Here is a 14,670-nt window from a genome sequence, read left to right as displayed (position 1 = left end):
ATTATACAAGTTTTAAGTTAATATAGAAAGTATAAAAAATGTAAATGAAAGAAATGAAATATTAAATTCTTTTTTCTATTTCTTATAAAAATTTCAATTAAATTACTAAATTTTGTTGAATTTAAATTATTTCTCTAGTTTTAAAAAATATCAAATTAAGCCTTTTCCGATGTTCAATGTCTGTTAAAATTTACAAATCAAATTATTTATTGACAAAATAAAAATAATTTGAATATTTAAACTTTTTAGATAAAGTAATTTGGTATATAAATCTTTAACAAATATCTAACGTCAATTCAACAAAAATAACCTAATTGAACATTTTTAATAATTAAAAAATTAAACTGAACCAAATAAAAATTAGGATCTAATTAAAATTTTTTATAAGAATTATAAGACTAAAATAATATTTTAGCTTACAAAAGATAAACTAATAACTTAATCAGATTAAAAAAAATCCAAACAAAAAACTTAGCAAGATGTAAGATCAATTTTTTTAAGTTCAAAAGACATAATTATTCATTCTTTATTATTTATTTATTATTTAGTAAACTTTTAACCAGGCACATTAAGTAATATGCGATGAAAATACTTTAGAGTATAATAATGTAATATAAATAGTGATAGATTTGGAAATGTTAGTCCTCGTGCCAACTATATATTTTAAAATAATCATCTACTGGACTCCACCTTTTAAATGAGTAAAATCGTGACAGTTGATAAATATTAAGTTCAATTACTTTAATTTGCATTAAAAACAAACTTATTTTCTATCACATTTTTTTATTCTATTATTCATCATCTATCTATCTATATATATATATAGATATATATATATATAGATATATATATTACCGATATTATTAGAAGTTTAAATTCCAATCAGCCACTCCATTTTTAGACTAACGTCAATGTACTTTAAGTCGATTAATAAAAGAATCCAAATTAATAATACTAATTTGAAAATTGAGAAAATTAACTAAAGTTTTTAATAATATAAAAATGAAAATGAAAATATCATATATAAGGACTAATTAAGGAATTTAATAATCAATTAATTTGTCAAATGTACAATGCATCCAGAAAGAGTGTTACCACAAAATTGTTGTCACATGCATGAGACTATCATCATCACATCAACCAAAAAGTTTAGTTCAAAACCTATTTTCACAAACATATCCATACACATGCATGCATGGAAATCAACATCATTATTATAGAACAAAATTCATGGTAATTCACACACAAACTACCATCATGCACATGCAACCAACTATCCCATGTTTAGGAGGTACTATTATTTGTGTTATCTAGATTAATTATGCTAAGCATGCATGTGTTATGTGTATCTTCCAATGTTATGAACATTTTTTTAATGTTAAGAAATCAAAATAAATTACAAGAGATAATAATACAAATTATAATGTTTTTATAAATATGTAAAAGGGAAGTTCTGAAGTTGTTATTATAATACATTTTAATCATACTGTACAAACCCGGCCATATAATGATACAAAGAACATTTGTTATGAAATAAAAAATTAAAATTATTGGATTGTGTGCAATTTAATAACGTGGCACTTATAAATTAGTGATAAGAAAATAAATGAAAACGTGTTGGAAAGAAAATAATAGAAAAATAAAGGAAGAAAACAAGCTTTCATATATAAGTTAAAATAGATATCATCTTTGAATAAGTTAATATGATAAAACTTTATTTAAAAATATATATTTAATCTAATTTTAACTCAAAAAAATAATATTTTACTTTAATGAGAGTGATTACAAAAAATTTAACATGGTGAATGTTTATAAAAGAAGGTAGTGTTGGCTGAAAAAAGAGCACAGAAGTGTGATAATAAGTTAAAGTTTTCCTCATTATTGTAGTAAGCAATAACACAAAAGGACAGAAAGAAAGGGACTCTTTTTAATTCCCTTTCTTCTTCTTTTTTCTTATTTTCTCTCATGTTTGGTGAAATGGAAAGAATCCAAAGCATCACAACCAAATTTTTAAATGCATCTTTGGATGATTTGCATTCACCACTTTAAATTTTGTTCAAAACTTAATTCAATGATTTATGTTTCAACTGCTTCGTGGCGTGTCCCATTTAAAAAAAAATATATTTTACATAATTTTTATAAAATATAGAATATATATACTTTTTTTGAGACAAAACATATATTTTTTTAAATATTTTAACAATAAAAACATATTTAACTCAATAATATATCATCTGGGTTAAAACAAGGAGAATGAAAAGGGTTTGAAAGTTGAAACTGGGTGAATTTAATACAACACAGTTGTATCAGTGTAAAATGAAACAAATAGAAGGTTCTTTTCATAATTGGTGAACTCATGGTTAATTTTGTGATTCCCAACAAAAAAGAGAAAATCCAGAAATAAATTTATTTCATAATTTCTTAAATTTATTCAGAATTATCAAGTGAATCCACCAATTTTTATTGTAAATTTAAATCTCGAAAATTGAAGTTTGACGAGTTGTATTGTATAGGCTTAAAATAGGATTTATTTTTTGAGTGCACAAGTGGAAAAAGAATAGTGGAAGTGTGATTTTTGTGGTTGGGTGTACAAAAAGTAAAGGCCCAAGTTTTTTCCCTTCCTTTTCGGGCCAGGCTAACCCCACATTTCACATTCTATTCCACTCTCTTTGATACAACTAGCACACAAGAAGCAACACTATTAAGTCTTTTCTTTTTGTTCTTTATTTCTTTTGCAAGCTCAGCGACAAAGAAAAGTTATGAATTAACATTTTATATAGCTTTATAATATATTTAGAGAGAGGATATTCTAATTTCATAAAAAGAGTTAAATAAACTGAATTTAAATTAATTTTATTTTGTTTGATTAAAATTATTTAAATTAAATTTTTTTATATGCATAGAGTATTTTGATTATCATTATAAAAAAATATTTTAATATTACATAACAATTTGGCAATTAAAAATATTGGTAATAATTTTTTCGGTTGAAGTAACTTTTTAACTAAAGCTTGCAAGACTTTTCTAATTCACGTTGACAAGAGTTATTCTTAATTGATAATTGTTAGTATTTTTAGCTGATACAAATTACAATTGTTTCATTTTATATCAATTATATTTTTTTTTTCAACATAGTTTGCAAAAGATTCTTTTTTTTTTTATTATTTCACCGATAATAAGTCAAATTGTTTTGGTCTAATCCTAGGCCTATAAAAATCTGAGGGTAGGGTGGTCTCAGGACCTAACTCTCTCCACAAGTTTATATATATATATATATATATATATATATATATATATATATATATATATATATATATATATTAATTAGTCTAATGATGTTTTTTAGTTAAATTAGTTAAAAAGTATTACTTTTATATATTAAATTATGTAATTAAATTTTTCATTAATAATTAAAACTTAATTGGTAAGTATTAATAATTTAAACTATGCTATTATTACATATATTTCCATTCCAGTATTCAAATAATACAATATAAAATAATTAATCTATTAAATTGTTTTTTTACAAAATTTATGAATATTGACATAAGAACATTCATGAGAATTGTCAAGAAAGAAAAATAGCTTTCCTGATATTAATTAAGAAAACATTAATCTGCGTTGTTGAAAAAATATTTGACTAACATTGGTGAAAAATAAGCACTTTATTAAAACATAAGTACAATTGAAGTTAATATGAAATAAACTCCTATTAATTGAGTTGATGATACCTTAAATGATTTAGAAAAAGAGCATGAAAAGAACAAAAAAAAAACGTAAGAAGAAAGAGTAGGAAATTTTTTTAAATTCTTACACATAAACTTTAAAATTAACTATTAAAGTAATTAAAATTATTTTTATTGATTTTTAAAATTTTTCTCCTAGATAAAATACTACAAATTATATGTCAAAATTACCCTTCAAGTTATTAAAAATTATTCGGAATGATTAAAGGTAAAACGATACCTAATTAGTATTTTTAAATTTCAAATAAATGTTTACAAAATAGGTCATTTTTTAAATATTCACCAATTCAAGAATTATAGAAGATTTTCTTGTTAAAATTAAAAAAAAAATCTATTTTTAAAATGAGCGGACAAACACAAAAAATAAAACACAAACAAAATGTTTTTATCTCATAAAAAAAATTAAGAAAAAAATAAGTGCAAAGTAACTATAATATTATCTCTTGGTTGGTCCATTTAAGCTTGAATATTTAACAAAAAAAAATCAAATCAAATTTCTAAGCTCTAATCAATGATTGAATGTAATATTTAGTAAAAAAATTAATGTTTTCAAAATTTATATTTCAACATTCCATCAACATAGTTTAGTAAAATAGGAATTCAAGAAAGCTTCCATTAATATATGCTAACATATCTATTTTATTTTAATAGTATTTGTGTCACATGGTGACTCAATCAAAATGTAATATCAAAATTTGGATTTTTTATCGAACATTTTGCTACCTATATGTTCTGTCTTAAAAAACACATCATAGACATTGAATTTGATGTTTTAAGATATATTAAAAAAAATATTACACTAATATAAGAATATTTTGAAAGCTGAACAAAAGTACACGACAAAAAATTCAATTTTGTAACATTACATGTGTCAGATTGTCAATTTATACAATGAATGATTGATTCATGAAAATAAAAATAAGAAAAAAAAATAACTTGTCTATTAGAAATATTGAAACTTGAAATAGTCTAGACCAACTATAGAAATTGAACTAACATTTACCATCTACAATTAACTACTAAAGATGAATACTTATGTATAAAACGAAAAGAAAAATGAAAATAATGAATAATATTCAAACTATTACTAAAAATGAAATAAAAGATAAAATAAATTTAACCCAAAAGTCAAAACAAGAACCATGTGAAAAACATCAAAGAAAGTTTCACATCCCATTTAGAAAGACACAAAATAATGTGAGGAGAACATAAAGTCCAAGAACAGTTTCTTTATACATTCTAACATTGTTCTAAAAAAATCTTATTAGGTTGTGTATCTGTGATACACGAATCATGTTATAATTAAAATTTATAATAATATTCTATATTTGTGATAAATAATTTAAATTTTGATATAAGTTATGTCTAAATTGGAATAAATGTTTATTGAAAGCATATAACATAGTTGAATAAAAATAGTCTTTTAAGGAGTTCAGATTTATAGGCTGTTATTATTATCATAAGCATTTTTAGATTGTTGATAAAAAACACACTTTCTTTAGTAAACATCACAAAATTAATATCATAAATGCCAACATTTCGAATATAATCCCAAGTATACATGTATGTATATACACGTATACGTATTCGTATATTGCGATATTATTATTGTGGGTAGAAAATAAATATTCGATATTATTATTATTATTATTACAAAGTGTGAAATGGCAAATGTTAATTGGGGACGATAAAGCATAGAGCAAGTATAGCATCCGAAATGGTTGCTTCTCTCCTTTTCTTATGTGGTTTGTCCTGTAGCGACCCTATCTTTGTCTCTGTCTCTCTCTTTCTTCTCTCTTTCTTCTTTCTCTCTCTCTGTGGCGATTTTCCCTGCACACCACAGCAGAGAACAACACCATCCACCCACCACCACCCACCATCGCCTCCTTCAACCACCGTCATCACTTTCATCACTTCACACTTCTCAAACCATAACACAATCCTCAACAATAATCCCTAAATCCTCTTCTCCCGAAACCCCAAACCCTAGCCCCTCTTTCATGATTCACAGTTAGGGTTATGGAACCCAACAACGCAGACGCTTTCCGACCTTCTTCTTCACCCTCCGCTTCCCCCAACGCCAGGAGAATTTCCGGGATTTTGTCGCCCACAAATATCATTCAGGCTCCGTTATCGGCGCTGTTGGAATATTCCGGTATCCTTCCGTCGCGCTCGTCTAACCACCACAGCCAGCCAGCCCCTGACGCCGTTAACAATGACGGAGAGGTTTCGATCAGGATCATCGGCCCCGCGGAGCAGGAGCAGCAACCCCGGGAGGAACAGCATAGCCCTCCTGCCGCTTCGGGATTGGTCGTGGGACTCGCGCATTCGCAAAACGATGCCGTGTTGCCCTCGTCGTCGCCGCGCAGCGATGGTGCTGAGGAAAGCGCCGGCGCCGGAGGGGATGGCGTTGGGAGAGACTCCTCTTACCAGAGATACGACATTCAGCATGCTGCCAGGTGGATTGAGCAGGTCTTGCCGTTTTCGTTGCTTCTCTTGGTTGTTTTCATAAGGCAGCATTTGCAAGGTACGTTTTCAGTTACTGTTCTATCGGACGCACGTTTTTGTTTGTTTTAATTTGATGATGTTGAGGAATGATTACAGGTTTTTTCGTGACAATTTGGATTGCGGCTGTGCTTTTCAAGTCGAATGATATTATGAGGAAACAGACTGCGTTGAAGGTGTGATGCTTATTCTTTGTGTGGCCGCGAAGCGATATAATGTATATGAGAATTGTGTTGTTTATTGAGCGTGTTTGTTTGTGTGTGTGGTTTTGGCGGGTGCAGGGAGAGAGGAAAATACCGGTTTTGATTGGGATTTCTGTTGGGTTCGCGCTTCATGTGGTTGGTGTTTATTGGTGGTATCAGAATGATGATCTCATGTATCCCTTGATCATGCTTCCTCCCAAGGATATACCGCCTTTCTGGCATGCGATTTTCATCATCATGGTCAATGGTGTGTTTCTCGTCCTATCCTCAATGATTGCTTGCTGTGGTTTAAATCGCATTTTAATTTTGCCTGAACTTGCTATTGAGAGTATTTGAGGGAGAGTTATTATTAAATGTGTCGTATTTTAGGTCTCGTCTTCTTGTTATCATTGCTTCATGTCTCTTTAGAGGCTTGTGATTTTAGTTTGTTGAAATATTTAGTATTGCCCTCGTTAGTTATTTCTGGAATGAGTTATTCTAAGAATGGCGGCAGAGGATTTAAACTGTATGACTAACTTGTATCCTTTGTCCATGATTCTGTTGAAGCATAAATTGTGCTTCATTTAATTCATTTTGGTTTGAATGTTGATGAACTGATATGTGGCTGCAATTACCATGTTAACGCAGAAATACTTTTTGTGATGGAAGCTCTTGCTTGTTGCAGATTTCAGAATTATTTATTTATTCTTTGATTTGAACTCATTGAGGGATTAATATTCTTGCTTTGTCATTGTGTTTTAAAATGTCAGATACTTTGGTCCGCCAAGCTGCAATGGTAGTCAAGTGTATGTTGTTGATGTATTACAAGAATAGCAGAGGCCGAAATTATCGTAAGCAGGTGAGGTAATAAATTATGAAGCACTAGAGAAGTTGAGCTAAGCATTTGTGTGCTGAGGAATAGAAGAACATTTTAAAATGGCTCATTTCTTCTCAAGTTATATTGTAGTCAACGTGCCTTTGCAATCTCTTGTAATATTTCCAGGAGTTGTGGGTTCAGGATCTATATCATCTCTCTCAGGTTCACATTTTGATAGTACTATCATTTATTTGACAGGGTCAAATGCTGACTTTAGTTGAATATCTCCTTCTGCTTTACCGTGCCTTGTTGCCAACACCAGTTTGGTATCGTTTCTTCCTGAACAAAGAATATGGAAGCCTCTTTTCGTCACTGATGACAGGATTGTATCTAACATTTAAACTCACGTCTGTTGTTGAAAAGGTGTGTTGGTCTTTTAAAATTTGTGTACATTCTATTTTATTCGAATGTAGTTTGTGAAGAGCAACGTACATGGTTTTCCTCCTTTAAACCATTAACAATAATTCTTATATTTATCTGCCAGCGGTATCCTATTGTTTTTCCACTTTGTGCATACTTTGATTTATTTGAACTCGAGTTTGCTGACTTCTTTTGTTTGTGAAATCTAAAATTTCAGTTTCAGGATAAAAGAGGGGATGAAAAAGATTTGTTATGTTTGGTTCAGAAGCTTAATTTATTTATTTCCAAGTGGGTTTTAAATTTTCAAAGTAAAAGATTTTTTAACAAGTGAGATGTTTGGAAGAGTTTTTTCTATCATGTATTGTCTGTTAAATTACTAGTTTAATTATTGATAGAAAGTCCTAAGGAACCCCATGTATAACGATGTCATTTAGCTGGGACATATAAAGCTCCCAGTTTCTTTTTTGATTTAAATTATCTGTTGATGCATTTGTTTGCGTCTGGTTGGTTTTCTCTTATCTGTGGTGTGGTTGTCAGGTGCAATCCTTCTTTGCTGCAGTAAAGGCATTGTCACGTAAAGAAATGCACTATGGGGCTTATGCAACATCAGAGCAGGTACAGTTGGTGTTTTCTTTTGATCATTGATTTCGGAGTTGGTCAATCAATCCCTGAAGTTTCAGTGCATCTGTTTTCACTGCAAATTACATTTCTGCAAGTTAAATGATAGAATTTGCTAATATCTAAGCCACGGGCATTTGCACACTTCACAGTATGTTAAATATGCATGTCTGGGAACACGGAGTTGTTGATGCAGATAGTTTATCTGATGGCAGGTCAATGCAGCCGGTGATCTATGTGCTATTTGTCAGGAGAAGATGCATGCCCCAATCTTGCTACGTTGTAAACATATTTTCTGTGAAGACTGCGTATCAGAGTGGTGAGACTTTCTGCATAATAATCTGAAATTGCCATATACATTTGAGTTGAATAATGTTGAAAGACCAAATTACCACAAGTATGTAAATTTTGAAGCTGGTGTTTTAAAGTATACGTTGTTTCTTATTTGTATGTCATAAAATTTATGTCATGCCTTTTAAATGTTAGCAGGTCTTATTTTGCTTCTTGTTGTTTGGTTACTACACACGTGAACACAAATATTTTAATTTTTTATCTGTATATTTTTTGTTCTGTGTTTTCTGACATCTGATTATCTTATTTTGGCAGGTTTGAGAGAGAAAGGACCTGTCCATTGTGCAGGGCTTTGGTAAAACCTGCAGACCTTAGGTCATTTGGAGATGGCTCTACTAGCTTGTTTTTCCAGTTATTCTGAAATCATAAATATATATATATAAATACAAGCCAGGAAGTTTTTTCTGCTTTGAAGCTTTAGTTTTTCAAAGCAGCAGTCATCGACACATGTAAAATGCTGTGGAAGGAAATGGTGGGGATACTGAGAAGATGAATGCAGCTGAGTACAGGCGTTCATATAATGTACTAGTAAAAGGTGGAGTGTATCTAAATGACCCTGTAAACTAGGAAGTTGATTGAAAATATAATTAAACACGACTCTTCATTTGCAAGGAATGAAGGTCTCTTTCTCAAAATTGCATAGCTATTCCGTCATATAGTGCCTCTCAATCTGTCAATTTTAAACATATTTTTTACTTTTGAATTTCACTTTATGTGGGTTTTGATGCACACCTCAAGGAGTGTTGCCCACTGGCAGGTTATGGTTAAAGATCTCACACTTGGTTTCATGTATTAGATGGGTCAAATTGTGGATACTAGTATGTTTTTGAAGTACTTAATTTGACCATGTACACAACATTCAAGTACTTAATTTGTTGGAAAGAAATATCAGCTGTTCATCATATTCACTTGTTTAATCGCTGTGCCAATAACTAAACTAATCAATTGTGTTGAAGTAAATGGGGTGGTTCCACAGATTCTTTGTACCTGAAATCAACAGCAATCAATAGGTGTAGGGAGAGAGGCCAAAGACAGATTTTTCTTAAAACTCACTGTACATCGCTTTCATTTGCTTCAATTTTAATAGAATTTAACATAAACATTATTTTAATGGTATAAAATTATAGTTCAAAAGGTGAGTTGATAAAATTTATTTTCTATATGATGACATGTTTAATATAAATGGAAATATGAAAAGTAAGGAGTTATTGTCCATCCTTTTCAATTCAGACCAATAAACGGATGGAAAATATAAAATATATTTTTCCTTTGTTCTTTAGTCCGATTGCTTCTGTTCCTGCGCGTCAAACAAATCGTATTTGATTGATTTAATCAAAGTATACCACAGTCGAACGAATTTAGTTTTATTTTTCTGGAGCCATGCCTATACATCCCAAACTAATTATACAATATATATACATATATAATTCAGTTATTTACCAAACAAATGGGTATATAATCATTTTTTTTTTCAAAAAGGACATAAATATTTAAATGTTATAAGTTATCCACACTCATTTTAACTTAATTTTTGATCAAAATAAGATATTTGGAGAAAAAAAATCTCTTAATAATATACTTTGTCAAATAAATGTTTATGCAAATCGAAAAATTCAGAATTTTTAAAAAAATAATACATTTCTTACTTGTTTTTAACTAAATAACACAGAGTAAAGGTGGGAGACTTTACTTTAGAATAAAAGAGAAACTTGCCCTAAATTAAATTTTGGATAGTTGAAAATGACTACTTACACATAAATCACCTTCTAACATTAAGATTTTGTTCGAGAAAAATAAAAAATGAGAAACACCACTTTAAAAAGCGAGAGAAATAAAAGGAAAAAAAAAACCTTAGAGATTTGTAAGAAAAAAAAAAAAAGGAAAAGACTCACAATAAATAATATAGTTAAGGGATGCCAATTGCTTCACAATATTAAAAGGATAGTTTTATTTTGCAGACTTTGTTTAAAAATTATTTCCATAAATACATCATAAAAAAAGAAAACAAATTTTTATTAGATAAAACTAAATTTAGGTATAATGGGAAATCAGATTTATAGAAGTTAAATGAGAATATTTTTATAAACCAGTTTATGTATAAGTAAATTTAAATTAATTTAATAACTTAATGAAAGAGATTTATTTTTTATTACTTTCTTCTTTTGCAAGTGTTTAAGGAAAAGTTGATCAATCCCTAACAGCCATGTAACTGTTTCCAAGTTGTGAATGCAATTAAAATGAAGAAAACAATGAATCAATTTAGAAGAGTAACTAATGGTTGCTGAAAATTTGCTGCAATGGATCATATGATTCAAAGAGGGTATTCAAATTTCCTTGAGCAGAACCAAACTCGCTTCATATTACAACTCTTCATAAAGCATTTCAGTTTCTGAACTCCCAAGACCAAGATTGGTATATATTTGATCTGAAGTATAACATTTCCTTTGTCCTATTCTATAATACTTGTAAAATGTTAGAAAAAACTGTCACATTCCAAAAAATTATGACCAATCAATACGTTTGTATGAAAATGAATTTGCCAAACCAACCTCACCATGAAAGGAAAGTCACACACAAAGCAAAAAATATGGCTTTCTCTTCACACACCCCACTCTCTTCCTAAAAAGGTTGAAGAAAAAAAAGTAAACGTTCCAAAGCATGCACATATTTTCCTCACAGCAAGAGAACCTCATCTCATCTAATGCTGAACCATGGAAAGAAAAGAAAAAGAAAGAAAGAGAAGATTTTGTATGTGGAGAAACTCAGACAGTAGCAGGAGTCTCAACATCTGAATTGCTCTTCTCATCCTCTTCTTTCACAGTAAATAGTTCTTTTGACAGCAGAGGTATGCCTGGTGACAGCAGAACATCCTTAGCAGGTGATGCTGAACGTGGTGTGACTGATAACAACCTTGTCACCCCAGAGCCATCTGAAGGGTAAACTTCAGTCACTTCTTCCATGCCCTCATTTATGTACACCACATCCTGCATAGTCAGTTGATGGTACTCCACAATTTCCCTCAAGAAACGGTTCTCTCTTGCATATGTCTCATTTTCATTCGCCAGACGAGCCTTCTCAGCAAGAAGTGTCTCCAATTGATGCCTTATCTGACCACATCACAACAAAACACAGAGCTCTGATCATGAATAATCCAAGTGTGAATTTAAGTCTCACGTTAAATAGAAATGACAAAGTTAAATTCCGTATAAGAGAAAAAACGCATAAAACCAATCTCTTATGATTTTGGATTAAAAGTGGTGTTAATATTTTATATGGATTAGACTCATGAAAAGAAAAACATCTCATCACAGTTAATTTCCAAAATGTGTTGAACAACAGAAATATCAGAATGATCAATACCATAATTTCATCATCTTCACCGTTCTGTCCCTTGTCACTGGCCCCTTTGTCCCGGAGTATTTTATTCTCTTCTTCAAGCTGAGCACATCTTGCTTTAGCAAAAGCTAAATCTGCTTTAACGGATTTTAGCTCCCGAAGAAGTAGTTTTGCTTTGGCAGCTGTTGCCAGCGCCACCTGCAAAAGGAAAAGGAAATTATGAATCTCTGCTCACATTAAGAAACAAAAACTGCTGATTCAGATATACAACTATCACTCTATAAGTTAGACTTAGTTTCCTGCCTCTGCATTGAGTATGAAGGCCTATATAGGTAACAATAGTCACTCTAATGCTAACTTAAAACTATTAAGAACTCCAACATTATGCAAGACACTGCATGCCTTCACTACATGAACTAGTGAGGGCAGTGTCACATGATTGCGTAGTTGCCACCTTACGTCGCGTGATGCCTTGAGTTTTGATTCATGGCTAGATTCCTTCTCTTTCTGAGCAGCTTCTTGCAACGGATTTCTCAAATCTGAAGTTTGCTGTGTGTCCCCTGAGTTACTTGATTTTCTTCTGATTTGAGTTCTCAGGTCTGCTGTCTTACTCTCCATAATTGTTCGGCCTTCCTGAAGAAATTAGACAACAATCATTGAATTGGAGAAACTTCTGTTTGCAAACCATACTTTTTAACACTGATTAACGTTAGTTAGATTATTGGTTAATCAGATGTATAGATTGATAAGCAGAATAATAATACATTACCGATGTGTCAGTAATTTAGCCAATTTACAACACACCTTGATATATAATATGAATTGTAATGATGGAAAATGGCAATGTGCATATAGAGGGACTAGAATTGTGGAGAAATCAAATTGTAAAATGAGAGTGTACATGATGCAGACAGTGTTTACCTCAAAAGCCTTCTCAAAAGTGTCACCTAGTTGATTGAGGGATGAAGTGATTCTGTCCAAGCCCTTCCGAAATTTAGGACTGTCCACTTTTATGTTAGTGTCGAGGGATTCATATACTGGCTTGGATTGTGAAGGAAGGTTCTAATCATTCCACAGAAAAAACACAACTTAGTCTAATAGTTCATGTAATTTTAGACAGCAGCATCACATAACACATACTACAGGTGTTCCTGCATTGTAACAATCACCTGAGCTGCAGGAGGAGCTGAAAAGGCATTAAAAGAGTATGATTTGGTTGTTTGGGGCTTGGTTGCATGTGGTGACATTGGCTTATCATCATCCAGAATTGATTTGGCTTTCTGCGCAATCACACCCCAGAAACCAGACTTGGAGTTGCTATTTCCGAAAGCCTGAAAGCTCTGCATTCATTCATTCATTCATTCAAAGAATTAACTATACGTGTGTGTTCAAGTATACTGAGATTATCATTGAATCAAGATTTATCACACTCTCACTTTACATATGCACACATAACATATCAAGTGACAAGATTGAATGATTCAGATTAGATTGCCACAAAATCAATTTCAATTCATCATTGTAAGATTGAATTGTTGAGATGATCTCTTCTCCCTTTATATTCTGAACATTTATCTATCTATCTATCTGTCTGTGAATCTAATCTATCAGTGCTTGTCTACCTATATACGAAATCAAGAGTTTCAGAGTTATGATGGGAAATTGATGACAGAAAGGTTGTTGGAATGAATACCTTGGATCTTTGATGGTCATGGTCGGAGTCAGAGTCAGGGGTGGCGAATGCGAAGGAAAGAGAGGGTTGGTAACGAGAAGCAGAAGGTTTGGTGGGTTGAGTAGGGAGAGATGATGAAGAAGTAGAAGAAGAGGGAGGTGAGGGGATTGGTGGAGAAGCATGGTTGTGATCAGAATCCTTAGCAGCAACATCCAATGATGATGGATCATGAAATTCTTCCTTGAAAGTGGAAGCCCTTGATAAACTTTGCCTTCTCCTGTATGCCATGTTACGACCAACAACAACAACAACAACCTCAGAGATCACAAAAACCAGAACCAGGAGATTCAACTGCTACCTAACTAACTCTTCCTCTCTTCATTTTTCCTTGGTGGGGGTTCATAAAATGAAATCTTAACCATATAATATATATTAATATTAACAATTGCTTTTTAATGACTTATCATATACACAGACACATTAAGAGAGAGGAAAAAAAAAAGTTGCTTTTAACCGAAACGAACAGGTGTGTGGTGTTTCCTGTTCATTTAAACCACCTTCAACATATCTCATCTACACACAGTAAATTACCAGTTACTGTTAATAGCTTCATATATAACAGTATTTTTAATAATACAATTATACATGTTCTTAACCATTAAATTTTAGTTATTGTTTTGAAGAAATATCACGTGTAGGGAGGGATATATCATAATATCATATATCATATATCATGTATATAACCCCTTTAAAAGGTTGATTCCATGTTTATTTTCTTTTGCTTTTTTCTTCTCATTATTCCATTATTGCATGGGAATGGCAATAATTTTTATGAAAGTATGGTTCATTGAGTCTTTTGTTTCTCCCGAAAAGAAAAAAACATGATCATGTTGATATTTTTGTTGAAGTATCAACTCAACCTTCATAGGAAACTTTATAGTAAAAAAATATTGAGTATATACTAAATAACATATATGTATATAGTATGGCATATATGTTTTTAAGTTTTATTACATTTGTGTG

At 31.0% G+C, this 14,670-nt stretch overlaps 2 protein-coding genes across 3 annotated transcripts; one reads left to right on the top strand and one right to left on the bottom strand.

The window, feature by feature from the left end:
- The first annotated feature begins 5,467 nt into the window (after positions 1-5,467).
- On the top strand, positions 5,468-9,556 carry LOC114185343 (RING/U-box superfamily protein). The gene is made up of 8 exons (XM_028073010.2): positions 5,468-6,273; positions 6,351-6,427; positions 6,533-6,701; positions 7,204-7,292; positions 7,509-7,673; positions 8,208-8,285; positions 8,504-8,607; positions 8,895-9,556. Exons 1-8 carry the CDS (start codon positions 5,766-5,768, stop codon positions 8,998-9,000), a joined length of 1,296 nt encoding a protein of 431 aa, XP_027928811.1. The 5' UTR covers positions 5,468-5,765; the 3' UTR covers positions 9,001-9,556.
- A 1,371-nt stretch (positions 9,557-10,927) lies between these two features.
- LOC114183638 (heat-inducible transcription repressor) lies at positions 10,928-14,069 on the bottom strand. 2 transcript variants are annotated; one of them, XM_028070720.2, is made up of 6 exons: positions 13,669-14,069; positions 13,145-13,306; positions 12,897-13,037; positions 12,435-12,608; positions 12,000-12,173; positions 10,928-11,746 (listed from the first exon to the last, which is right to left on the bottom strand). In XM_028070720.2, the coding sequence occupies exons 1-6, from the start codon at positions 13,933-13,935 to the stop codon at positions 11,402-11,404; spliced, it is 1,263 nt and encodes a 420-aa protein (XP_027926521.1). In that variant the 5' UTR covers positions 13,936-14,069; the 3' UTR covers positions 10,928-11,401. The 2 variants fall into 2 exon arrangements, with proteins under 2 accessions (XP_027926521.1, XP_027926520.1); XM_028070719.2 differs by having other exon boundaries at positions 13,145-13,315; positions 13,669-14,066.
- Positions 14,070-14,670: the final 601 nt, after the last annotated feature.

Source organism: Vigna unguiculata, chromosome 5 (assembly GCF_037176805.1).
Source record: "Vigna unguiculata cultivar grain cowpea cultivar isolate G323 ecotype 2 chromosome 5, ASM3717680v1, whole genome shotgun sequence".
NCBI classification, from domain to species: Eukaryota; Viridiplantae; Streptophyta; class Magnoliopsida; order Fabales; family Fabaceae; genus Vigna; species Vigna unguiculata.
The sequence above is the reverse complement of the archived record's forward strand: the minus strand, read 5'-3'. Positions and strand labels throughout refer to the sequence as shown.

Excerpts from the sequence above, each read along its gene's own strand:
- LOC114185343 (XM_028073010.2), top strand. The coding sequence starts at position 5,766 with ATGGAACCCAACAACGCAGACGCTTTCCGACCTTCTTCTTCACCCTCC. Across the intron at positions 7,674-8,207 it reads TCACGTCTGTTGTTGAAAAG|GTGCAATCCTTCTTTGCTGC; the intron begins GTGTGTTGGTCT and ends TGTGGTTGTCAG. Across the intron at positions 8,608-8,894 it reads GAAGACTGCGTATCAGAGTG|GTTTGAGAGAGAAAGGACCT; the intron begins GTGAGACTTTCT and ends TTATTTTGGCAG.
- LOC114183638 (XM_028070719.2), bottom strand. The coding sequence starts at position 13,935 with ATGGCATACAGGAGAAGGCAAAGTTTATCAAGGGCTTCCACTTTCAAG. Across the intron at positions 13,316-13,668 it reads ATGACCATCAAAGATCCAAG|AGCTTTCAGGCTTTCGGAAA; the intron begins GTATTCATTCCA and ends GAATGAATGCAG. Across the intron at positions 12,609-12,896 it reads CTTTTGAGAAGGCTTTTGAG|GAAGGCCGAACAATTATGGA; the intron begins GTAAACACTGTC and ends TAATTTCTTCAG.